The 27,529-nt window shown below is 47.6% G+C and overlaps 1 protein-coding gene across 5 annotated transcripts in view; it reads left to right on the top strand.

Moving 5' to 3' along the window:
• LOC140402535 (exocyst complex component 3-like) overlaps window positions 1-27,529 on the top strand; it is a 150,115-nt gene that overhangs the window by 75,926 nt on the left and 46,660 nt on the right. For 4 of the 5 annotated variants that reach the window (XM_072490390.1, XM_072490396.1, XM_072490402.1 and 1 more), the window contains exon 5: window positions 12,023-12,142. The exons of the other annotated variant lie outside the window; for it this stretch is intronic. In XM_072490390.1, the coding sequence (XP_072346491.1) occupies window positions 12,023-12,142 (120 nt within the window). The remainder of the gene's footprint in view (window positions 1-12,022; window positions 12,143-27,529) is intronic. 5 annotated transcript variants of the gene reach the window in all.

The following is a 27,529-nucleotide window of genomic DNA, read 5'->3' as shown; positions in this document are numbered from 1 at the left end:
AAATTTGAGCAAATGCACTGGAGAAGCAGATGGTAAAAATGGGAGACAAGGGGCAGGTTAATTCTGAACACCATATTCTTGTGCTTTTTAGCTTCTGAAGGATAAACATATGCCTGGCTTTCCATCCCTGGTTGGGTTTGCAGAGTTGGGAGATTTCCTGGCCCGGTGAACCCAACCGTTAGAAATATCTGCCTGTGGGGAAGGCGGTAGAGCAGTTGTGAAGGGCTAGAAGGGCAGTGTATCAATACGGGGAGAAGGCAAGTAGGATGCTCGCCTATCAGTTGAGAAAGCAGGCAGCATCTAGGGAGATGGGGTATTTGAGGTCTTTTCTAGGAGGCTGTATGTGTTGTAGCCCCCAAGGGGGGAGGGGATGAGGCGATTCTTAGATGGGCTGGAGTTTCCCAAGTTGAAGGAGGGGCGGGTGTAGGGCCTGGAGGCCCCGATTGGTCTGTGGGAGGTGATGGACAGGGACGATGCAGGCAGGGAAGGCCCAGGGTCCGGACGGGTTCCCAGTGGTATTAAAGGTTTGGGGCAGAGTTGGGGCCACAGCTGGTGAGGGCATATAATGAGGCAAGGAAGAGGGGGGAACTCCCCCCTACTTTGTCCCAGGCTTCTATCTCCCTGATTCTTAAAAAGGATAAGGACCTGGAGCAGTGTGGGTCATATCACCTTATATCATTGTTGAATGTTGAGGAGGTTGAGGTAGTGGTGATGATAGACGCGGAGAAAGCTTTTGATTGTGTGGAGTGCGCGTATTTGTTCGAAGTGCTGGGGCAATTTGGGTTCGGACAGGGGTTTGTGGATTGGGTCCGGTTGCTGTATAAGGTGCCGGTGGCAAGAGTGCAGCCGAACCGAGTGAGTTTGGGCTACTTTGGGTTACACCGTGGGCCGAGGCAGGGGTGTCCACTCTCCCCGTTGCTTTTTGTCTTGTCGATAGAGCCACTGGCAAATGGCACTTAGGGCATTGAGGGATTGGAGAGGCATTGTGGGGGGTTTGAGCAAAAACGTTTATTGTATATTTCGGACCCATTGGGCTGCATAGAGGGGATTTTGGGGGAGTTTGGCTGGTTTTCAGGGTAAAAATTGAATATCGGAAAGAGTGAGGTATTCCCGATCAATGTTAGGAGGCAGGAAAGGAGGTGAGGGGAGCTGCCGTTTATGGTGAAGGGACGAGGTTTAGATACCTTGGTATTCAGATGGCACGGAGCAGGGCTCAGCTGCATAGGTTGAACCTGGCTCGATTGGTGGAAGGGATGACAATGGATTTTAGGAGGTGGGATATTTTGCCGTTGTCATTAGAAGGGCGGGTGCAGACAGTACGGTGCTGCCTAGGTTTCTATTTGTTTTTCCAACCTCCCCATCTTTGACCTAAGTCGTATTTCAGAAAAGATAATGGATTGATCTTGGGGTTTGTGTGGGTGGGGAAGGCCCTGTGGTTGCGATGGGCTTTTCTGAGGGGGGAGGCCGAGGAGGAGGAGGAGGGGGAGGGTGCTGGCAATGCTGAATTGTTAATGGGCTGCAAACATTGCGATGGTAAGGAAATGGGCCGTGGAAGAGAGGTTGGTTTGGGGGTGGATGGAGGCAACATCGTGTAGGGGACCGAGCATGAGGGCTTTGTTGTTGGCGCCTCTGCTGTACCCGCCGCCCAGGTATTCCGTCAATCTAGCGGTGATGTCAGCTCTGAGGGTGTGGGGACAGTATAGGCGGCATTTGGGGTTGGAGGGCTGTAGTGAACCACTGTATTAGGGGATGTGAGGCCCACTAAGAACTGTATAAATATGCATGACCTCCATTGCCCTGCCATTTCACCAGCTGCAGCAGGAGGCCATGCATCTGACTGCAATAAAGCCACAGTTCTAGCAATCTGCGTCTTTGTGCAATTGATTGCGCATCAATTTATTGCAGTCAGATTTTTCCACCGAATGGATATCAGAATCAAACCCGATCGCCTGCAGCTGGATCCGCACTCGCCCGACGCCAGAAAAGACTTTACTCACTGGCTAGCATGTTTTGAGGCCTACATCAACGCTGTGGACCCCGCGCCAACGGAGGCTCCGAAGATAAACGTCCTGTAGTCCAGACTGAGCTCCAGCGTGTTCCCGTTGATCCAAGACGCCACGACTTACGCAAAAGCAATGGAATTCCTTAAAGAACATTATGCGCAGAAGGCGAACACGCTCTTCGCCAGGCATGTACTCGCCACCCGCTCACAACTACCTGGTGAGTCCATCGAAGACTTCTGGCGCGCCCTAATTCCACTTCTCCGGGACTGTGACTGTCAGGCCGTTACGGCCGCTGAACACTCTAACCTCCTCATGCGCGATGCAAAGCTTCCGAAAACGATTACTGGAAGGGGCCACGCTCAAACTGGCAGAGACAAAAACCTTGGCGCTCTCCATGACGGTCGCATCCCGTAATGTACAATCTTGCCCCTCCCGCCGTGCTGCCCACCCTCCTACCCTTTCCTACCCCTCCTGGACCCCGCCGACAACCTCCTCCGCTGGGGCCCTGCCTTCCCAATACGCCTGCGCCGCACGCCGATCCACGCACCCCGGGGGTCCCTGCTGCGACTTCTGTGGTCAGCAGAAGCACCCCCGCCAACACTGCCCGGCCAACACTGCCGTTTGTAAATCCTGCAGTGAGAAACGCCACTTTGCGGCTGTGTGCCAGGCCCGCGTAGTCGCTGCGATCGCTCCCGCTATCTCCTCCTCCCCCACACCAAACGCACAATGGGAGCCGCCACCGTCTCCTCCCGGGGCCGTGTGCGACCAATGGGCGGCACCATCTTGTCCCCCTTCGGCTATGGGCGCCGCCATCTTGTCCCGAGCCCGCAATGTGCGCATCATGGGCGCCGCCATCTTGTCCCCCACAGGGTCTCCATACATCCCGAGATCAGAACCGCACACGCTCGCCACCCGAAGCATCCGACGACTACCCGCAGCTCGCTTCGATGACGCTGGACCAATCTCGCCCGCACAACCTGGCCACTGTGTCGACGACGGTGAAAATCAACGGCCACGCCACGTCGTGCCTGCTGGACTTCGGGAGGAAGCACTGTACACCGAGATACGGTAAGGCGCTGCTCCCTCGCGGTCCATCCTGCCAATCAAAGGATCTCCCTAGCCTCCGGATCCCACTACGTCCTGATCCGAGGCTTCTATACAGTCACACTCCCTGTCCAGGGCGTAGAATTTCGTAACTTCGGCCTCTATGTCCTTCCTAATCTCTGCGCTGCCCTCCTGTTGGGCCTGGACTTCCAGGGCGATTTCTAGAGCCTCGCCCTCGAATTCGGCGGGCCCTTACCCCCCCCCCCTTACCGTTTGCGGCCTCGTGACCCTCAAGGTCGATCCCCCCTCCCTTTTTGCCAATCTAACTGCGGATTGGAAGCCCATTGCCACCAGGAGCAAACGGTACAGCACCCAGGACAAGACCTTCATCAGGTCTGAAGTCCAGCGGCTGCTGAAGGAGGGTATTATCGAGGCCAGCAACAGCCCCTGGAGAGCCCAAGTAGTAGTGGTTAAAACTGGGGAGAAACACAGGATGGTCATGGACTACAGCCAGACCATCAATCGGTACACGCAGCTCGACGCGTACCCACTCCCACGCATATCTGATATGGTCAATCAGATTGCACAGTACCGGGTCTTTTCAACGATTGACCTGAAATCCGCCTACCACCAGCTCCCCATCCGGAAGTCAGACCATGCATACACGGCCTTCGAGTCGGACGGTCGCCTCTACCACTTCCTTAGGGTACCTTTCGGCGTCTGAAATGGGGTCTCAGTCTTCCAAAGGGAGATGGACCGAATAGTCGACCAGTACGGTTTGCGGGCCACCTTTCCGTACTTAGATAATGTCACCATCTGCGGCCATGACCAGCAGGACCACGATGCCAACCTCGATAAATTCCTCCGCACTGCCACTCTTCTCAACCTGACCTATAACAAAGAGAAGTGCGTGTTCAGCACGACCCGGTTAGCCATTCTTGGCTATGTAGTCCAAAACTGACTTCTCGGGCCCGACCCCATGCGCGCCCTCAAACGCTGCCTGGGGTTCTTTTCCTACTACACCCAGTGGGTCCCAAACTATGCAGACAAGGCCCGCCCACTCATTCATTCAGTCCACCCAATTCCCTCTCGCGGCTGAGGCACAACACTCTTTCGCCCGCATCAGAGCAGACATCGCCAAGGCCGGGATGCGCGCAGTGGACGAGTCACTGCCTTTTCAAGTAGAGAACGACGCTTCAGACGTCACCCTTGCCGCCACTCTAAACCAGGCAGGCAGACCCATGGCATTCTTTTCCCGCACCCTTCATGCCTCTGAAATTCGACACTCATCCGTCAAAAAAAAGGCCCAGGCTATCGTTGAAGCTGTGCGGCATTGGAGACATTACCTGGCTGGCAGGAGATTCACTCTCCTCACTGACCAACGGTCGGGAGCCTTAATGATCAATAACACACAGCGGGGCAAGATCAAAAATGATAAAATCTTGCGGTGGAGAATTGAGCTCTCCACCTATAATTACGAGATTTTGTATCGCCCCGGTAAACTCAACGAGCCCCCAGACGCCCTCTCCCGAGGTACATGTGCCAGCGCACAAGTGGACCAACTCCGGGCCCTACACGACAGCCTTTATCATCCGGGGGTCACTCAATTGTACCATCTGGTCAAAGCTCGCAATCTGCTCTATTCCGTCGAGGAAGTAAGGACAGTCACCAGGGACTGCCAGGTCTGTGCGGAGTGCAAGCCGCACTTCTACCGGCCGGACCATGCACGCCTGATGAAGGCTTCCCGCCCCTTTGAACGCCTCAGCGTGGATTTCAAAGGGCCCCTCCCCTCCACCGACCGTTACACGTACATTCTCAGTGTGAACGATGAGTACTCCAGATTCCCCTTCGCCATCCCATGCCCCGATATGACGTCTGCCATGGTCATCAAAGCCTTCAACACCATCTTCGCTCTGTTTGGTTTCCCCACTTCCATCCACAGTGACTGGGGATCCTCATTCATGAGCGATGAGCTGCGTCAGTTCCTACTCAGTAGGGGTATAGCCTCCAGCAGGACGACCAGCTCCAACCCCCGGGGAAACTGGCAAGTAGAACGGGAGAATGGGACGGTTTGGAGGGCCGTCCAGCTGGCCCAATGGTCCAGGAACCTTCCAGCATCTCGCCGGCAGGAGGTCCTCCCTGATGCTCTACACTCCATCCGGTCACTATTGTGCACCGCCACTAATAACACACCCCATGAACATGTTTTTACCTTCCCCAGGAAGTCCACATCTGGGGTGTCGCCCCGACTTGACTCGCAGCTCCAGGACCGGTCCTTCTCCGTCGGCACGTCCGACTCCACAAGGCGGACCCCTTGGTGGACAGGGTTCACCTGCTCCACGCCAACCCTCAATATGCCTACGTGGAGTTCCCTGACGGCTGCCAAGACACTGTCTCACTCAGGGACCTGGCACCTGGCACCGTCAGGCTCCACCCCAACACACTCTTTCTCCCCCCCCCCCCCCCCCCCCCCACCGCGCCGCCAACACTGACACCACCAGACCCCCAGACCCCCCTTTCCACACAAGAGGACGAAGAGGACTTTGGCACGCTCCCAGAGTTCCCCAATGACTGGCCAACATCAGCACCGCCATTGGTGCCACCTCCACCACCGTCAGCACCGACTTCGCCACCACCGTTACGCCGCTCCCAACGAAGCACCAGATCGGCTGAACCTTTGACAGACTCCGGACCGTCAACATGGGCTTTTTCTTTTTCTTTCTTCTTAACACTGTACATAATTGCACTATTTGTATATGGTTACACATCACCCCCGCCGGACTTATTTTTAACACTGGGTGAATGAGGTGAACCACTGTATTAGGGGATGTAAGGTAGGACCTGCTCGACAGGTTCGCCGGTAGCCCCTGCCAGCTGGCTCCGCCCACTAAGAACTGTATAAATATGCATGACCTCCATTGCCCTGCCATTTTGCCAGCTGCAGCAGGAGGCCACGCATCTGACTGCAATAAAGCCACAGTTGTACCCAATCTGTATCTTTGTGCAGTTGATTGCGCATCAAGGGCATGTCGTTGTGGTTGCCTATTTGCGATAACCACAGCTTTGTGCCGGTCGACCTGGGTATGATTGTTCCAGGGGCGGCGGCTGGCATGGATTGAGTACTTCAGGCACTTGTTTATAGGGGGCAAATTTGCAGGAGTTGGAGGAATTGTTTGAGTTACTTAAGGGGAACGGGTTTAGATATCTGCAGCTTCGGGACTTTGTGAGGAGAGAAGTACCGTCTTTCGCAGGTTTGCCGCCTCCAGTGCTGCAAGATAAGCTTCTGTTAGGGGAGGGGGAGGTTTTGGATATTTGCAAGGAACTGATGGAGTAGGAGGGTGCCCAGGTGGAGGATATTAAGTGTGAGGGGGGAGATGGGAGAGGAGTTGGGGGCTGGGACATGGGCTGAGGCATTGAGGAGGGTGAATGCATCCTCATTGGTGTGAGGTTAAGCCTCATCCAGTTTAAAGTGGTGCATAGGGCCCATATGATGGTGGTGGATAGGGCCCATATGATGGTGGCGAGGATGAGCAGGTGTTTTGAGGGGGTGGAGGACCGGTGTGGGCCTGCAAATCATGTCCATATGTTCTGGGCCTGTCCAAGACTGAGGGGGTTCTGGCAGGGATTCTCGGATGTAATGTCTGAGGTTCTGGGGGTGAGGGTGTCTCTGTGTCTGGAGGTGGTGATATTTGGGGTGTCAGAAGATCCAGGAGTGCGAGGAGGGGGAGGGGTGGAGATGCCGATGTATTGACCCTTGCCTCCCTGATAGCCCGGAGGCGGATTTTGTTACATTGGAGGGACTCGGAGCTGCCGAAGGCAAGGGTGTGGGCGAGCGACCTGGCTGAATTTCTGTGGTTAGAGAAAAGCAAGGTCGCTCTGCGAGGGTCGGTTGAAGGGTTCACTTGGAGGTGAAAACCATCCATCGATTTCTTCAAGGAGGTTTGAGGGGTCAACGAAGTGGGGGCGGGCGGTAATTTAAAAAGGGGAAGGTGGGACATGGTTGGGGGTCGGTCTCAGAAGGGCTGGAGGGTTGGGGTTGTTGGGTGGGTTGATTTGATGGTTTGGTGTTGCTCTTTGGTTGTTCTTTTGATATTTTGTATATATTTTATTGAAAAGCCTTGAATTAAATTATTTTTTTAAAAAACAAGAAATATCCATCCGCAGGTAGGATTTTCTGCGGGGGCGGGGGGGGGGGGGGGTGGGGGGGAGAGAGGGGGAGCCGGCTAAAACAGGAGTCAGGGCGGTCAACCCCAAAATGAGTGCGGAGGCTGTCCGGTGCAGAGGCGGGCCTTGCCCCTGTGCTTTGGCACTGTCTTTATATAAATAAGTAAATGAATACAGCAAAATACGTTCCTCCAGCCCTCGCCCCATTCTTACTCCCCACCCTTTGCCTTTAACCCCTCCATGCCAACTCAGCTAATATCCTTGGACAGTTCTCTGACAGGTTTGACACATCCTGGATAACTTTGACAGATTTGACGACTGAACCGATGCTGAGACAGTGTGTAAATTTAAGAAGGAGTTAGACAGATTTTTAATTGGTAATGGGGTGAACGGTTATGGAGAACAGGCAGGACAGAGGAGTTAAGGCCAGGATGAGATCAACCATGATCGAATGGCAGAGCAAACTCGATGGACCAAATTACCTTATTCTGCTCCTATATCTTATGAACCTATGAACTGTTCCTTAACATTTCCTTGACAGCTGGGAAACGCCAATGCATTTGTGCATTAAAAGTGCATAAACATGTTCACATTTAACAATCCCAAAGCATGCCTTACCTATCCCCAAAGGTACCCTGTGAACCTATCCAAAGGGGGACCTTACCTCTCCAAAGGGGTATCCATAAGAATCCACCTAGTTCAGACCGTCTCCTGCCTATTCTAATCCAGATTCCACACTCTCCGTTCTTCCAAAATCCCACTTTAGAAGAGACAGCTGATGATTTAAATGGCCATCTGCCTCCCCAAATTGTGCATGCGTGAGCACTGGCCCAACTCTGGCCCCGCTCCCGCGAAAATGGGAAATTCAGAATTCGGGAGCGGGCCTTAGAATTTTCAGCTTTATCTGGGATTTTTGCCATGACGGGCCATAATCTTTCATCACATTATATGTTCATACTCTGCACTAAATGTTCTATGGTTATGGTGCTGCTCATATTTCCTTCATTTGTAGATGTGTCGAAAGAGGAATTTGTTTCCTCTGCTTCAGAGCTGCACATTCTCCTTTCGCATATTTGTGTAAATGCTGCTATTTGCTCAAGCTCTTATCTATGAGACACCCAGGTAGTATAGGAAGTAAGGTGAGGAAAATGAGGCATCGTATAGAATATGAGTTTCTTAAGTGCTGGAAGTCATAAGATGAGGAGGCGCTTTGCAGATGGCACTTGTTCAAATCTCAGGGGATTTGTATTTAAAAGTAGATTGCTTGTAGAATATTACATTTCAGAATGTGCCACAGATGGTGGCACTGTTGGAGAAATCAATTAACCGCAATAATAGCACTATGATGATTATCTTCTGCATTTCAGTCAAGTTATTTAAATAAATACATAGAAAGGGCAACAAATGCTCTTATGTCTGCACAGTTATTCTTGTTTTAGGAGTGATAAACAATTCTATGATAAATAGTTATGTCTCATTGCTGAGGGATATGAGTGATATATGACAGCTTTCGTCATATGACGTGCGTATACCTTTAAGAAAGCAACTACTGTCAATCATTGTACACCTCAACAGGATGTGATGTGAAAGCCCTATGGCTTGGAGGTAGTTTGCAAGCAACAAAGTATAGAATAGGGCCCAATACTTTCAGTTGGATTGCCACTCCGCTCCTTGTTATTGCCCTCAAGTACAGGCAAACCCTTCTTGCCAAACCTTCTGATTCGGGCCGAGTGAGAACAGTGAAGCCAAGGGCAGGAGAGTCCAAGGGTAAGGAAGACGCACCTTTTCTTTTACAGCACTAGCTACTGTAAAGTTCAAAGATCCAGCCACTTTGAGAAATCAGGGAGAAGGTAAGTGTGTAAGGCAAGTGGGTAGAGTATGGTGGGGTGGGGCAGATGTGGGGGGAGTCGGGTTGTCAGTGGGGTGGGCTGTTGGGGTGGTTGGGCGATTAGTTGATCAGTGGGGGGTGCGGAATGATCAGTGTGGAGGGATCAAGTGGTCAATGAGGAGTCAGGTGGTCAGTGAGCAGTGGGGGATTGGTCGATGAGCGTAGTTTGGTTGGGGGGGGGGGGGGGCTGGAGAGGGGGTGGGTATGGTCAGTATTATAGTTACCCAGGAGTTAGAAGTGGTTTTAATTTTTTCTTGCTAACTATTCCTGTAAAACAGTGAAAACCATCCAAAGACTATGATTTAATTTGGAGTGCCAAATGGTTCCCAATTAAGGGCAGTTGCCAAATGGAAGTTTGAACCTCCCAGGCAATTGCCATGCAATCCTTATTTATATCTATGGTGTACCCTCTCAGGTACAACACCCTGGAGAGCGGATGGTATGGGCCTAGGCTTAGCCTCCTAGTAAATCTATCTATGTCATCTTATCTTCAAAATATAGGGGCAGCACGGTAGCATTGTGGATAGCACAATTGCTTCACAGCTCCAGGGTCCCAGGTTCGATTCCGGCTTGGGTCACTGTCTATGCGGAGTCTGCACATCCTCCCTGTGTGTGCGTGGGTTTCCTCCGGTTGCTCCGGTTTCCTCCCACAGTCCAAAGATGTGCAGGTTAGGTGGATTGGCCATGATAAATTGCCCTTCGTGTGTCCAAAATTGCCCTTAGTGTTGGGTGGGGTTACTGGGTTATGGGGATAGGGTGGAGGTGTTGTCCTTGGGTAGGGTGCTCTTTCCAAGAGCCGGTGCAGACTCGATGGGCCGAATGGCCTCCTTCTGCACTGTAAATTCTATGATAATTCTATGAAATTAAAATCCTACTTTATTTTTTCACAAATCTTTGTGTATACTTGGTACATTTACTTCAAGGATTACTTTGAATACCACTCCAAATTTTAAGTTGCCTTCATTAGTGAGCCACAAACCTTAATTTTTGACTGTATTCTCATTATAATAGGCTTTCCAAAGCTGTGGTATTGACATGTTCCCATGAAATAAACAAGATATGCTCATATTATTCATTTTTTAAATTTATTGCCTATCCCTAATTGCCCTTCAACTAAAGCTTGGTCAGCCATTTCAGAGGGCAGTTAAGAGTCACATGTAGGCCAGACAAGGTCAAGTAAGCCTGATGGGTCTTTTTTTTAATGTTTTTTAAAAATAAATTTAGACTACCCAATTAATTTATTTTCCAATTAAGGGCACGGTAGCACAGTGGTTAGCAGTGTGGCTTCACAACACCAGGGTCCCAGGTTCAATTCCTGGCTTGCGTCACTGTCTATGCTGAGTCTGCACGTTCTTCCCATGTCTGCATGGGTTTCCTCCGGGTGCTCCAGTTTCCTCCCACAAGTCCCAGAAGATGTGCTTGTTAGATGAATTGGACATTCTGAATTCTCCCTCTGTTTTCCCCACAGAGGCTGGAATGTGACGACCAGGGGATTTTCACAGTAACATCATTGCAGTGTTAATGTAAGCCTACTTGTGACAATAAAGATTATTATTAAAAATTTAGTGTGGTCAATCCACCTATTCTGCACAGTTTTAGTTTGTGGGGGTGAGACCCATGTAGACACGGGGAGAATGTGCAAACTCCAGACGGACAGTGACCCGGGCCAGGATCGAAGCAGGGTCCTCGGAGCCGTGAGGCAGCAGTGCTAACCACTGCACCACCGTGCCCCCCAACCTGATGGGTCTTTACGGGCACGATTCAATAAAATAAATTCTATGTCCGGTTTCAGGCGCGTTCAGCTGGGTGTTTCCCGGTGCCTGCAGTGCCGAGAAAGACCCCGCTATTCAACGTCAGTTCGCCGTTTTTTTAGCCTCTTCAGAGGCCAACACCCAGTCGATACCACATTTCCTGCACTTGAGGAGCTCAGCTCAGCAGTGCAGTAAGACTACTCACATTTCGTGGCACATATTTAAAGGCAGTCCTGATTTTTCGAACACCCACCACGGCCTCCAGACCACCACACTTCACCCAACCTATTGAACACCCTCCCCCCCTCCCCCCCCCCCCTCACCCACCCCTTATGGGAAGGCACCCACAAGCCCGATCCCCAGCAACCTGACATCTGGGCACTGCCAGAGTGCCTGGGTGGCAGTGCCAAGGTGCCAGGCTGGCAGTGCCTGGGTGCCAGTGGGAGCACCAGGGTACCACCCTTCCATGTTCCTGACCACCTAGGGGTCTCTAATGGCCTGAGAGCCCCCCCCCCCACCCCAGGTGCCGTTGGTGGATACCAGTACTAAATGACGCCCTGGCGAGATTCCCAGGCGTGGCCGGTAGGTCCCGGGTGCCGGGAGAATCCGGCGCACCAATATTTAAATGAGCCAATGGATATATTTAAATATGGATATATTTAAATATGCATATCTGGATCTTGCCCAGTCAGAGCGAGATCCAGATCACGACGTTCCGTTGAATTATGAAACTTCTCCAGCATCGTGAATCTCATGAGATACAGCAGATTGGGCGTGACGAGGCTGTTAAATCGCGCCCTGCGTCAAATCATCAATGGATATCATTTGGATTCTTAATCCCAGATTTTTGTTAATTTCAAATTCGCCATCTGCCCTGGTGGGAATCAAACCCGGGTCCCCAGAGCCTTACCCTGGGTCTCTGGTTTACTAATCCAGTGACCGTGTCACTGCACCATCTCCTCCAAGATGAAGATAGTGGTAGTTATGGATGTAGGCTGGAGCACAGAATGAAAAAGTCACACATATTAATTACCTACCCACCACAACAAGGTTCAACGACATAGTTAAAAATCTCAAATTTAAAAAGAATCATCTATGCAGTCTTTCACTAAATAAAATCACTCAAGAATCAAGGTTTTTAAGTGAGATAACATCTGTTTTTGAACTTGCAGATAATAATTTCAACCTGGATGGAAAATGTTTTGGAGGAAGAGAAGAAAAAATTTGAGTCGCAAGAACCAGAATTAATGATGGGTTACTACCATTCTGATATGGCCTTTCATATAAGTCAGGTAAATATCTCCATGTTCTGAGTACTTTTCAGTATCTTGGAACAGCAGAAGGCCATTCAGTCCCTCTCGTCTGATCCATCATTAAATGAGATTATGGCTGATCGGCACCGTAATTCCATCTTTTCTTCATACATTTGACAAAGAGTCGTCCAGACCTGAAACGTTGACTCCCTTCTCTCTCCACAGATGCTGTCAGACCTGCTGAGATTGTCCAATATTTTCTGTTTTTGTTTCCGGTTCCAGCGTGCGCAGTGATTTTCTTTTGTCTTCAAATGACTTTACATCTCTTAGTGACAAGAAAAATCTCCATCTGAGATTCAAAATGAGCAATTGAGCCTTTTTTTATTCAATCATGCAATGTGAGCATCACTGGAAAGACCAGCGCTTGTTGTTTATCCCGAATTGTCCTTGCCCTTCAAAGTCCTACTTCAACCATTGCGGTTTGTGTGGTATATACACTAAAATAGTGCTGTTAGCAATGAACTTCCAGGAATTTGTCCCCATAACAGTGAAGGAATGGTGACGTAAGTCCAAGTCAGGATGTTGTGCGGCTTGGAGGGACATTGGAGCAGCTTCCATACATCAGCAGCCCTATTCTTCTAAGTGGTGGAGGCTGTTGGTTTGGAAAGTACTATCAAAGGAACCAAAGATACTGCCGCTCAATCCATTAATGGTGCACATTTCTGCCACTGGTGCACCATTGGTGGAGGGAATGAATGTTGAAGATGGTAGATGGTGTGCCTTTCGAGCGGACTGCATTTTCCTGGATTGTGTTGAGCTTCTTGAGTGTTTTTGGAGCTGCATTAGTCCAGGCAAGTGGAGAGTATTCCATCATGTTCCTGACTTATGTCTTGTAGAAAATGGACAGTCTTTGGTGATGTTAGGGCTGTTCGCTATCAAGGAGAGATGGTTAGATCCTCTCTTGTTGCAGATGATCACTGCCCAGCATTTGTATGGCATGAATGTTATGTGTCAGTTATCACCCCGAGTTTGAATGTTGTTCCAGATCTTGCTGCGTGCAGGTATAGTTTCTGAGGAGTTGCGAATGGTACTGAACAGTGACGTCATCAACAAACATTTCCATTTCAGACCGTATGGTGGATAGAAGGCAATTGATGAAGCAGTCGGAGATGGTAGTTGTTCCTAGTTCACTGCCCTCAGGAATGCCTGCAGTGATGTACTGGGGCCGAGATCTTCCTTTTAGCTAGATATGACTCCAACCAGTTGTGATTCTTCCCTAGTTCCCAATTACTTCAGTTTTTGCTGGGCTCCTTGATGTCACGCTGAGTCGCTGTCTTGATGTACAGAGCAATCGCTCATCTCACCTCTGGAATTCAGCTCTATTATTGGACGCATGATATTATGAGGTGCTGCATTGAGAGATCCTGGCATAGCCAAACCTTGATATTTGTACCAGCTTTTAGATGCACTGCAACAACTCACCAATGCTCCTTTGACAGCACCGCCAAAGCTCATGGCCTCAGCCCCTAGAAGAACTAGGGCAGCAAATACATGGGAACACCACCTGCAAGTTTCCCTTCAAACCGCACAGCATCCTGACTCGGAACTATCTTGTTTTTTCTCCATTGTCGTTGGCTCAAATTCCTGGAGCTCCGTTCCTAACAGCACTGTGGGTCTACCTACATGATGTAGACTGCAGCAGTTCAAAAAGGCAACTCGTCACCTTCTGGGATGAACAGTACGGTTGAGCTGGTAACACTCACATCCCGTGAAAGAATACATCAAAACAGGTTTTTGAATATGGCTGGCACCTTTTCCAAAGCCAACATATCCTCTATAACGTGTGGTGCCCGGAACTATGCACAGTATTCAAGTATGGTGCAGCACTCATTTGTAATAAATTACCAGTTTACAGGTTTTCTTGGTTGTCCTTGCTGCATTATGTTAACAACAGTTACATAATAAAATAATCTAGTTTTGTGGTGTTCAGGAAGAGCTACCCATTTCATGAAAGAAAAGTATACCAGCATGTTGTTTGGCAGCAGCAACACTTTCACCTCTTTCATATTCTTGCACCTAGTTATGAAGACTAATATTCCATTAGCCTTATTGATTCTGTTTTGTACACGACAACTATATTTTGATAAAAGCAAATTGCTGCGGATACTGGAATCTGAAACCAAAAGAGAAAATGCTGGAAAATCTCAGCGGGTCTGGCACCATCCATAAGGAGAGAAAAGAGCTAGCCTTTCGAGTCCAGATGACCCTTTGTCAAAGCCCTAGATTTTGATGACCTGTATATAGGAGCACATAGATATTTTTCGGCCTCCACTGTTCCTAGCTTTTTACCATTTAAAGTGATACTCCAATCCGTCTTCTTTGGTCCTAAAATGGATAGCTTGCATACCTGCATTGAAATCTCTCTGCCTCAGTTTTGGCCATTCACTTAATCTTATCAATTTCTTTTTAATTTTGTACTCCTGTCTATACTATTTACTGTGCTACAAATATTTTTGTCATCAGCATTTTTAGATATTTGACTCTCCATTACGGTATTTACGGATGTGGGCATCACTGGCTGGGCCAGCATTTAGTAACCATCTCTAATTTCCTTTTGAGAAGATGGTGGTGAGCTGCCTTCTTGAACCACTGCAGTCCATGTGGTCTAGGTACACCCAGAGTGCTGTTAGGGAGGGAGTTCCAAAATTCTGACCCAGCGACAGTGAAGGAACGGTGATATATTTTTCCAAGTCAGGATGGTGAGTGACTTGAAGGGGAACTTTTAAATGGTGGTGTTGCTATGTGTCTGCTGCCCTTATTCTTCTGTAGTGGCCGTGGGGTTTGGAAGGTGCTACCTAAAGAGCCTTGGTGAATTCCTGCAGTGCATCTTGTAGATGGTGTACACTTCTGCTATTGTGCGTCGGTGGTGGAGGGAGTCAATCTTTGTGCAAGGGGTGCCAATTAAGCAGGTCGCTTTGCCCTGGATGGTGTTGAACTGAGTGTTGTTGGAGCTGCAGTCATCCAGGCAAGTGCAGAGTGTCTCGTCACATTCCTCACTTGTGTCTTGTAGATAGTGTACAGGCTTTGGGAAGTCAGAAGGTAAATTACCCACCACAGGATTCCTAGCCTCTGACCTCCTGTAGCCACAGTATTTATATGGCTAGCCCAGTTCAGTTTCTGGTCAATGGTCACCCCCAGGATGTTGATAGTGTATGATTCAGTGATGTAATCCTATTGAATGTCAAGGGGCAATGTGTTGTGTTATGTAATTTGGAATAACACAAGCTGCCGCTTGGTGCAGTTTTGAGTAAAAGATGCTCCAGACTTTGAAGTGAGTTCAATGTGTTTTCATGAACTATTAGCACAGTTCTCAATGAGTTCGACTCTCTGCTAATCTAAATGTAGTAACTCAGTCTAACTGAACCAGCCTTGCTCTAAACCACGTGCTGGGGTGTGATGCTGAGGATACACCCTGTCTCACTCTGTAGATGTTGGTCTGTGGAAAGAGTCGGGGTGTGAGTGCCTCATCCCTTTTATAGTGAGATACCACCCCTGAGGTCCTGACTGCTCATTGTTCGTGTCCTATTCTATGTGTTCATTAGCTGCATGTTTGCATATCATGACACCATGGCTAGATTTTCTCGTTGGGAGATGGTCACTGCTTGGCACTTGTGTGGCACGAAGTTACAATATTAATAACTAAGATAATATGTAACGAGTTGATGTAACAGCACAGGCGTTTGTGGGACATCAGTTATCACTTCCTATCAATTTGAGTACATGTTATCCCTATTTTCTGTCTCTTCCCACCTAACTAATTTCCTAACCAAGTCAATAATTTGCCTTAAATTACATGTGTATTAGATATTGCTAATAATTTCTTGTGTGGAATCTTTGTCTGCAAGTCCATTTGAACCAATAGTTCTTAAGCTTTTGGTTAAAGAGCCCCTTAGCAAATAGATCAATAATTGTGGACCACCTCTTATCTAAATTATAATACTTATTACACAGTAGGTGTGATCTATAAGAACATTTAATAGTGGAAGGGCAATGAAGGAAGAAAAATGCAGACAACTTGGGGGAAGTGAGTAAAAAACATAGAATAATAATTATGGGAGATTTCAACTACCATGATATTAATTGTCAGAAGTTAGGCAAAGACAAAAAGGGACTGCAGCTCATACAATGTGTATAGGACTCTCAGAATCCTCAAAATCCCTACAGTCCAGACAGAGGCCATTCGGAAAGAGCACCCCACCCAGGCTCACTTCCCCGCCCCATTCCCGTAACCCCACCTAACCTTTGGAAACGAAGGGGCAATTTAAGTGTGGCCAATCCACCTAATCTGCATATCTTTGGACTGTGGGAAGAAACCGGGACACCCGGAGGAAACCCACGCAGACGCGGGGCGAATGTGCAAACTCCACACAGTCATTAAAACTAATATAAAAGCTGCAGTTAGGTTCTGTAGGGCTTTCCTCAACAGAGAAAAAATATATTATCTTATAAGTTGAAATACTTTACATTGATAAATTCCTATACTGGTAAATGAAATAACTTTTTTAAATACATTTTGAAATATGGTAATTTGCTACATACAATACCTTTGGCTCGCCGCCAGTCCTGCTTCCTGAACCTTCCGCTTGCCACGCATCCCACCCTCTGACCCTCGTGTTACCCACCTCTTCCTGCTCGCTGGTTTCCCTCTTTTGAATCTTCGCTGGGATCTTCAATTGTCGAAGCCTGCCTCTCGCCGCTCATCTCTGGAGTCCATGGTCACAGCGAAGGTCAGGAGAGGGGAGCAGCAAATGAGGGCTTTTAAAAAAAAAAAAAAAAAAAAAAATTATTGATTGTAACATCCCCAATCCGCATTGGTGGGACCCATACTTTCACAACCCCGGAGCACCGGTTTCAGATACGATCTGGAACTTGAATGGGAACACAGATTCAAGAGAGGGAAGCAGTGAGTGGGAGAGTTGGGGAATGGAAGGCCCAGCAGGAGCAAGGATTGATGACCGGGTGAGTGAGTCAGGGAGTGGGAGAGGCTGCAAGTTGAAGGATCAGCAGAAATAAGGCAGGTTAGGGAGCAGAAGAGGCCATGCGAAAATGGCACTAATTGGACCATGTGGCCCTATAAAATAACTTTTAAAACAATGCTGAATAAGAATATAGGCCGTTAAAGTGAAACAGGACAATGTTAAATGATGTTGAATTTCGTTTGCCAATCATTTGCCTCTTCTGTATGTTTATCAATGTCCTCCTTACTTTATATACAAGGACAGATTTGCTATTGAATCCAGTATTGAGGGGGAATGGACCATAGCAGAAAAGAGAAGTAATAGTCTGGGACAATTTAGGCACTAGTTTTAAGATGATGCTAGAGTAGAACATGAGCATGATGAAACTCAGTTAATAGACGTGAGAAAATCTGATGTTATGGGTCTGAGAATACAGTTTTGTAAATATAAATGGAGAATGACAACGTAGAACAACAATGGGAAACATTTAAAGTAGAGTGAGAAAAATTATATTCTGCTAAAAAGAAAGAACTAACTAAATTATTGTGGGACTCCTATGGGTGAAAAAAGACATGAGAAAGTTGAGTGTTAGGAAAGAGACATACATTAAGTACATAGGCAAAAGAGGAGCACGTGAAAGGAGAGAATACAAAGAGATTAGGAAAGAAAAAACAATTAGGAAGGTACAAAAAACTATTAAATTATCAACAAAAAAACAAATCATGCTATATTTTACAGGCAGATCAATAAAAATGGAAAGCTGTGACGGAAATAGGGCCATCTAGAGATCACAGAAATATTAAATGATCCTTTCACTTCAGTATTTGCCATGGGGAGAGAACAGGTAGACATGACATTGAATAATGAGATGTGCAATAAGATAAGTGCTTTTAAAATTTAAAAAAAGAGGATGCATTGAATAGCCTAAACAAGCTTAAAGAGGATAAAACCCCTGACTCAAGATCCACATATTTTAAAAGAATCTAAGGAAAAGATAGCAAAGGTATTACTACAGACATTTAATAACTTAAGCAACGGTGGAGTGCCAGGGTGACTAAAGAACAGCTAAATAACTCCTATTTTTGAGACGGAGAATAGAACATGTCCAGAGAATTATAGGCCAGTCAATTTAACATTAATGGCTGGAGAAGTAATGGAATTTCTACTAACAATGAGAATTGATTAAGTGTCTCAGAAGGAGTCAGGGGAAAGGTAGCAGAATGAATGTTTAGTTGGCTTCGAGATAGAAAGCAGAGAGTGGGAGCAAAAGATAGTTATTCAGAAGGCCGGAAGGTGGGATGCAGTATTCCACAAGGATCAGTGCTGGGACCATTGCTGTTCACAATTTACATTAACAATTTGGACTTTCACATCAAATTCTCCCAAAAGAGAACAAAATCCCCTAGCGAGCGTGTATAGCCACGTGTTTCATGGAGCTCGCAGTGCCGAGAAACACATGGCTGTTCAACGCAACTCACGTGAATAAGGGACCTGAACGGGGAACGCACAGCCGAGGCCATACAAAGTGGGGAGTTCTAGCGAGCGGAGCTCTCCACTGTACAAAACGAGGCTAAATGGAGTCCTGATTTCTCGCTACACTGGGGAGTTCCATTAGGACGCCGTTATTAAACATGCAGGTTTGCCGGCCCATCGTGAGCGGGATTCACATCGCAACATTGGATCTCGCGAGGCATGGCAAGCTGGGTAGATCCCGGGAGTGGGTTCTCCCGGCTTTCATCGGTTATGCTGCGCCACAGCGGGCTGCTTTTCCAGCACAGCGTGGCCTTTGGAGCGCGCCCACTAATTCTAAAGTTGCAGATGACGTCACATTAATGGGGATAGTCAATACTAAGGGGGACTGCACCAAATTACAGGAGGACATTAATAAACATACAGAAGAGGCAAATGATTGGCAAATGAAATTCAACATCATTAAGTGTGAGGCAGATTGAATAAGGGATTATGTTGGGGATTGTGTCCTGCCACCTAATGTTACAAATAGATCTTTGATAACAAATATGGAATTCTTCTAGTTGTTTGATATGATGCTGGCAGGTTGTCCAAGTCTTGCACCAATAACGAGGTTAAATAGTAACCACTGCCTGATAGTTTTTCCATTTGTCATTGGAGAGGATCCTCCCAAGACAAATCGTTTTTGAACTGCATGGAGGAGTGTGTTGCTGATGTGGGGGTTTAGGGGGTAGAGGTGGTGTGGTCAAGGGTGACTTGATACAAAATCTCTGTCTTCATACTTATTGTCAGGCCAAAGTGCTCTGAGACTAGAGCAAAGCGATCAACAAGCAACCAAATGCCCCCACTGGAAGCATTGGCAGTAATTAGCACAGCTTATTAGATCCTCCTTCTTGTTCCACCAATGGACAACAGAGCACCCAAAAACCCAGACTGGATTTGTCTTGCAGATTTCTCTCTCTTAATTCTTGGACTCTGACTTTTTAAACTTTTTCAGTCTCTTCAGACTTCTATACCATGTTATGCGTTCATTATACTTCTCGGAACCTAGGTAGAGGTATTTCTTGCTGGATTTGTTTTCTCACCACTGCAAAGAACATGGTTTTTAACGTCCTTTCTTACTCCCTAAACTGTTAATTAGTTCCCTCTTCAACAAAACCATTTGAGCCAATTGACCAGGTACCAGGGCACGTAGCAGGACCTTTAGTGAGTCCTGAGCACCTGGTGTTAGCTTTTAATCTATTACATTCTAAAGAAGGTTCTCAAGCATCCAGAACACTTTACCAATTCATGCCAGCTCTAACCAGCTTGGTGTGGCTTAATGTAGTTAAAGGAAAGTATGTAATGTTAAGTAATGGGTTAAGAGTTAAGTAATGCATTAAGAGACATTGCAATTAGTTGTCTCATTTAGTTTAAGTATCCAATGATTGACACTGATATGTAAAGGGGCTTCAGGTGGCCCTTGTGTCAGGTGGTGTGTTGTTAAGAGTTTTGTGCAGAGGCTGTGGAAGTGAAATAAATGGTGTTTGGTGAAAAGGAACAGGACTATTGACTCTTCATACAATGGTAACTAAAACGTATAACTTGTAAGGCATGGTTACAAAAATGCTAAATTCTACATCATAGTGTTTAAACCTATACAGACATGTGAAGCTATGATATTTGAATACATGGGGCGGGATTCGCCGTTACCTGACGCTGATATCGTAATCGGCGATCGGGTGGAGAATCGACTCCGACGCCGGTTTGACACCGGTTAGCTATACTCCGCCCCCTCGGAAATGGCATAATCACGTCGTGCGCCGTTGCAGTGACGTTGGCGCGTCATTGGCAGGCCCTCCCACGATGCTCCGCTCCCGACAGGCCAAGTTCCCGACGGCGAGTGACATGTGTGGTCTCAGCGGTCGGGAACCCGGCGTGGCGGCTGCAGACTTGTGTCCAGCACCGCTATACTCGGCCGGTATCCGTGCTGCTGGCCGGGGGGGGGGGGGGGGGGGGTTGGTGGGGCCTGGACAGAGTACGGCCTATGGGTATGCTGTATGCTGATGGCGGATCGGGTCCGCGCACCTCTGCCACCATGTTGAATGGCACGATCCCTGCAGGTCGTCATCGTGCGCATGCGCAGCCACAGACCCGGCCATTCTTTAGCCGTTTTCAGCACGGGAGCCGGGTGTTTCACCCGGCGCCACTGCTAGCTCTCACTGGTCCCGGAATCAGTGAGAGGTTGGCGCCGAGTTTTTGGGTCGTAGAATTCCTGTGAATTCTCCATTTGAGCAGGCACTTAACCGCTGAAATGGAGAATCCAGCCCGTGGTTTAACTCTATTACAAATTGTAATTCTTAAAATGTGGGCTGTATGCGGTCTGCATTGAAAAAAATGAATCATGCATCTCAGCATGATGTTGTACCTCATCAGCTTTGTATTCCACCAGTTATTCTGCATTCCACTTCAGGCATGCTGGAGCTTGTGTTTAGCAATTTTACAGGCTTGATGGTTGTAGACTGAAGGGCTGCTACAAGGCTTGCATGTGCAAATAGTTTCTATTTGAGAAGATGAGAAATGTTGTCATCATTCTCATCAAATCAGTCTTGCAGTTATGCTTGCAATATCCCAAGTCTTGAACCTTGGGGATCTATCCATCAAGCTGCCTCCATTCCTCTTCCATGTCACGTGGGGAAGTTATGCTAAACCTGTATTGAACCTTGGTTAGACCACTTGCAGTCCCGGGCACCTGAATAAATAGGATATAGTGGCATTGGGGAAGGTGCAGAGATGATTTACAAGAATGATGCCAGAATTGAATGGGTTCACATAGCAAGAAAGGATTGACAGGCTGGATCACTTTTCTCTTGAAAAAATAAGGCTGAGGGACGATCTAATGGAGGCGCTTAAAATTACGAAACGTTTTGATAGAGTGGATACAGAGAGAATGTTTCCTCTTGCAAGGAAGAGGCTAATTAGGGGCTGTCCATATACAGTAATCACTAAGAAATCCAATAGGGAGTTCAGAAGAAACTTAAACAAAAGAGTTACGAGAGTGTGGAACCTCGGCTGGTTGAAGCGAATAGTATAGATTCATTTAAGGGTAAGCATTTGAGGAGAAGGGACTAGATGTGAAAAGATGATGTATTCAAGTGGAGCATGAATATGTGCATGGACTGTTTCTGTATCATATATCCTATGTAATGTAATCCAATGTAAATGACACCAGTAAATGATTCTCCATACATACGAACATATGAATTAGGAGCAGGAGTAGATCACTCGGCCCTACGAGCCTGATCCGCCATTCAATAGGATTGTGGCTGATCTGATTGTAACCTCAACTCCACGTTCCCTACCTACCCCTTACGTGGGCGACCTCTTGTTTTTAAACCGTGACCTCTAGTTCTAGATTCTCCCACAAGAGTAAATGAGAGGTGGAGCAAAAGATAAAGTTTAGAGATGGGTTAGAGCAGTGCTTTCAAACTTTTTTTCCCCGGGACCCACTTTTATCAACCGGCCGACCTTTGCGACAAACTCCACGTTTGCTTACCTTTTCATGCAAAAGGGAGCCTGCTTAGTCCTCACGATCTCCCTTCAATCGGGTGCAAAGGAGGAAAGGACAATGTGCATATTGGGTGCAGACTTCAGACCGTTCCTTTGTGCCGTCTTCATCTTTATGAAAACTAAAAATCCAACCGTGCACATGTAGATTCTCATGAAGGACAAAACCATACCTCAAGAAATCATCTTTATACTGCTTTGTTCCCCAGTTATGTTTCTTCTGTATAGGCTGTTAACCAGAGGCTGTAGAGCTGTGCGCAGAGTGAACACTAGCACTGCTCTGTCCTGCCCTGGACTCTCCTGTGCAGCTCTGATGCACAGATCCTGTTGTGAGATCCTGTCCAATAGGTAAACTGCCTATTTGAGTCTCTGACTGGTTTTCTTAAAAGTAAGAAACATTCATCTTCACAGTTCTTGCTAGCAGCTAGAAAATGGAAGCAACACTGTTCCTTGTATTGCCAAAAGCACATAGAACATAGAAAATACAGCACAGAACAGGCCCTTCGGCCCACGATGTTGTGCCGAACCTTTGTCCTAGATTAATCATAGATTATCATTGAATTTACAGTGCAGAAGGAGGCCATTCGGCCCTTTGAGTCTGCACCGGCTCTTGGAACGAGCACCCTACCCAAACTCAACACTTTCACCCAACACCAAGGGCAATTTGGACATTAAGGGCAATTTATCATTGGCCAATTCACCTAACCCGCACATCTTTGGATTGTGGGAGGAAACCAGAGCACCCGGAGGAAACCCACGCAGACACGGGGAGGACGTGCAGACTCCGCACAGACAGTGACCCAAGCCGGAATCGAACCTGGGACCCTGGAGCTGTGAAGCAATTGTGCTATCCACAATGCTACCGTGCTGCCCTTGAGAACAAATAAATCTACACTATATCATTTAACCGTAATCCATGTACCTATCCAATAGCTGCTTGAAGGTCCCTAATGTTTCCGACTCAACTACTTCCACAGGCAGTGCATTCCATGCCCCCACTACTCTCTGGGTAAAGAACCTACCTCTGATATCCCTCCTATATCTTCCACCTTTCACCTTAAATTTATGTCCCCTTGTAATGGTTTGTTCCACCCGGGGAAAAAGTCTCTGACTGTCTACTCTATCTATTCCCCTGATCATCTTATAAACCTCTATCAAGTCGCCCCTCATACTTCTCCGTTCTAATGAGAAAAGACCTAGCACCCTCAACCTTTCCTCGCAAGACCTACTCTCCATTCCAGGCAACATCCTGATAAATCTTCACCTTTACCTAGAAGGCGTGTAACATCAAGTGTACTTGGAGAGCACATGATCTTGTCTCCACTGCCACTTCTTTCTGGAAAGCTTCACAGCGTAATTTATTATCATTTAAGAGGCCGCAGTGGCCCCATTCTCTCTCTTTTTGTTTTGTTTGCAATAAGTATTTTATTTTGGACAAGTAGGCACCAAAGATCACAACATAACCAATATTGAAGAGTATTATTTCAGCTAGTATCGCAAGCTTTAAAAGTCCATTATTTTTCCAGAATGCATTTTCATTATAATTCACGTCAAAATGCAACAATGGTAAATTTCTTCAAGCTAGCAATTTTGAGTCGTGACATAGAAGTTTAATGCTCGAGAAGGTACAACACTGAAGCCTGCATTCTCCAAACATTATGCTCTCCTGCACGAATTCCAAAATAATGTACACTTTTCAGAGTTCATGTCATTTTACACCAATGCTCGGTTTATAAGAGGGAGTCCTTCTCGGTAGAGACAGGGACTTATTTTCAAAATGCGACCTCCGATACTAATATAAAATGTAAAAAGCCATGGACACAAATCCTGAGAATAATCACGTTGACTGTCATTTCCAAACCCTGCACACAGCGCGCTCAGGGTTTTACCAAATGCAGCCCCCACCCAGCACTCCCTCCCCCCCCCCCCCCCCCCCCCCCCCCCCCCCCAAACCAAACCAAACCAAACCAAACCACAAACCAGGGGCTGGTTCTCACCCAGAATAGGGGGGGGGCTGGGGGGGAGCTGCTGCGAGGTGGGGAGGCATTCAGTAACCAGGGCCTGTCTCAGCAGATGAATTTTCTGGCCCGCACAAGCCTCATTTCCCCAGATAAATCACCAAGAGGAGCCGTGGGGATGGGGGGTGCACCGGGAATCGGAATAAAATACACACACAGGGGCGATCTTCCTCCTGACCATGGGGATGGAGCTGCCTCATCACCCCTCAAACACCGGGTCTCACTCACCCCGAGCACCCGGCACAAAACCTCCCGCACGCCAGCCGACACTCTGACGTCTCTACACAAACCGGGACGTCTCTACGCAAAACGGGAATGAGCACCGAGCCGTGAACTTTTAAGTTTCTCTCCACCCCGCTGACCACCTCCCCCATTGCTGGCTCACCCTCTTCACCGGAGCCGCGGACATCTTCAAACTTGGCCATCATTCTCAAAGTAAAAGATGGGTGCTCTTCCCGCGATCGGGATCACCACTGGAACGGCGCTCCTGATCGTTCCGACCCTGACTTTTAAAGTGGGGCGGATTAAATTACAAAGATGTCATGGAACAAATGGCAAAGAGAATGGGAATGGGAGTAGTAAAGGAACAAAGCATTGGTCCAGAGTAGAAATTAATAGCAGAATAAAAGTCAGTGTTGTCTGAAAGCAAAGCATGAGAACAAGGTACAAACTGGCACCAGGGGAAAAATACAAATTGGAGGAAAGAATTAATGGTTTGAAGTTGTTGAACTGGAAATGTCACTAGACTAATAATCCTAAGGCCCAGACTGATGCTCGGCGGGGGGGGGGGGGGGGGGGGGGGGGATATGTATTCAAATCCCAACATGGCAGCTGGTGAAATTGAAATTCGATTCATAAAATTTGGAATTGAAAGTTAGTCCCAGTAATGGTGACCATGAAACTATCATTGATTGTTGTAAAAACCCATCTGGTTCACTATAGTGCACTGTAGGGAACAATCATAGAATTTACAATGAAGAAAGAGGCCATTTGGCCCATCGAGTCTGCACCGGCCCTTGGAAAGAGCACCCTACTTAAGCCCATGCCTCCACCCTAACCCTGTAACCCAGTAACCCCACCTAAACATTTGGACACTAAGGGACAATTTAACATGGCCAATCCACCTAACCTGCACATCTTTGGACAGTGGGAGGAAACCGAAGCACCTGGAGGAAACCCACGCAGACACGGAGAGAAAGTGCAAACTCCATACAGACAGTCACCTGAAATTGAACCTGGGACCCTGGAGCTGTGAGGCAGCAGTGCTAACCACTGTGCCACCAAAGCAGTTAAATTTGGGGTTGATGACCTTCAATTCGGCTGGCTGCCAAATTTCCATGTTTCCCCCCCACTTTGCTCTTCTGCTTATGAAATTGACACCTCCTTTGGATCCGTATTTTGTTTATGTAGTAGATTGTGGTGTCTGTCTCTTTGTGACAGCACAGCAGAGGAGGATCACCTGACCATGGGGACCAAGAGTCAGCGATCACCCAGAGGGTGGAGTTCCCCCTTGGGCAGAATACATCGGGGAGCCATGTCATAAGCGTGTGAAGGCTGGAGCAGCAGCCAGGAGACCAGGGCAGTGAGGCCAGCTGCCTCTGTACCAGTATTCCTTATCCTCCACCATATCACTGCAAGGTCACCGCGCTTTACTTGTCCCATTGCCAACCCCTTTTACCCTGCACCATCATCACGTGTTATTTAATCTCTCCTTCACTTGTTCTTTCTCCCCCTATCTCACTTTTCCATTGCATCAAACTTAATATCTTTTAATCTTTAACATGTTCCAGCTCTGATAAAAGGTTGATGATGCTCCACAGATGAAGTTTGATCTGAATTTTTTCTCGCATTCTCTGTATTCTCCATTTAAATGTACCCACCCTATTTTAAACATCTTTCTCTTTTCTCTCACATGTTTGTGATGTGTGGGAAGCAGAGGCAATATTAAAACACTCCCTGTGTAAATGTATTAATTTTTGGTCAAAGTGACTAAAATGTACAGCACCATAATGCCATCTAGGGGTAGAATAAAATGTGCAACGGAAGGATTTTGACTTGAACAACACTAACAACTTGTATTACGTCTTTAACGTAATCAAGTATGCCAAGGTGTCTCACATGAACATTCTAAAACTAAGTGTGATATTGAGCCACATAAGGAGTTGTGAAATCGGATGACTAGCAGCCTGTTCCATAGTGTCTTAAAAGAGGGAAACGAGGTAGCCAGGCACAGAAATGTAGGGAGAGAGCTCCATTGTTTGGGCCCTAGGCAACTGAAAGCACAGCCTGCACTGGTAGAGGAATTATAATTGGGAATGCTCAAGAGGACAGAATCAGCAGAGCACAAATATTTTTGGGATGGTTGTGGGGCTGGAGTAAATTATAGAGGTAGCGATCGTGGAAGTAGCGAAGGGTGAGGATTTAAGAACCAGGATGAGAATTCTAAAATCAAGATATTGCTTGACTGGGAGCTAATGTAGGTCAGTGAGCACCGGGGTGATAAGGCAATAGGTCTTGCTGTGAGTTAAGACATGGGCAGCAGAGCTTTGGATGACCTCCGCTTCACAGAGGGTAGATATTGAACAGGACTGGCCATGTAAATACTGTGGCTGCAAGAGCAGGTCAGAGGTTAGGAATTCTGCAGTGAGTAACTCCCCAAAGCCTTTCCACCACCTTCAAGGCACAAGACAGGAGTGTGATTGAATACTCTCCACTTGCCTGGATGAGTGCAGCTCCAACAGCACTCAAGTTGCTCAACACCATCCAGGACAAAGCGGCCCGCTTGATTGCTCCCCCTTCCACAAACATTCACTCTCTTCCCCACCCATGCACAGTAGCAGTAGTGTGTACCATCCACATGATGCACTGCAAGAGCTCAACAAGGCTTTTGGGCAACACCTTCCAAACCCTAGACCACTACCACCTAGAAGGACAAGGGTAACAGATCCATGGGAACACCACCACCTGAAGGTTCCCCTCCCAAGTCACTCAACCATCCTGACTTGGAAATATATCGCCGTTCCTTCGCTGTCGCCGAGTCAAAATCCTGGAACCCCTCCCTAATAACACAGTGGAAGTGCCTACACCACATGGACTGCAGCGGTTCAAGAAGGCAGCTCACCATCACCGTCTCAAGGGCAAATAGGTATGGGCAACAAATGCTGGCCTAGCCAACGAAGTCCACATCCCATAAAAATGAATTATAAAAGAAGAATGTGTGAGGCCAGCTAGGAGTGAACTAGAATGGTTATAATGAAGGCAAGGATGAGGGCTTCAGCAACAGATGAGCTGAGATGGGCGAAGTCACGGTAGCACGGGTAGGGCAGCAAGGTAGCACAGCGGGTAACACTGTTCCTTCACAGCTCCAGGGTCCC

This window comes from Scyliorhinus torazame, chromosome 2 (assembly GCF_047496885.1).
Source record: "Scyliorhinus torazame isolate Kashiwa2021f chromosome 2, sScyTor2.1, whole genome shotgun sequence".
Classification (NCBI taxonomy): domain Eukaryota; kingdom Metazoa; phylum Chordata; class Chondrichthyes; order Carcharhiniformes; family Scyliorhinidae; genus Scyliorhinus; species Scyliorhinus torazame.
Note: the sequence above shows the minus strand (reverse complement) of the source record. Positions and strands in the feature narration are given on the sequence as shown.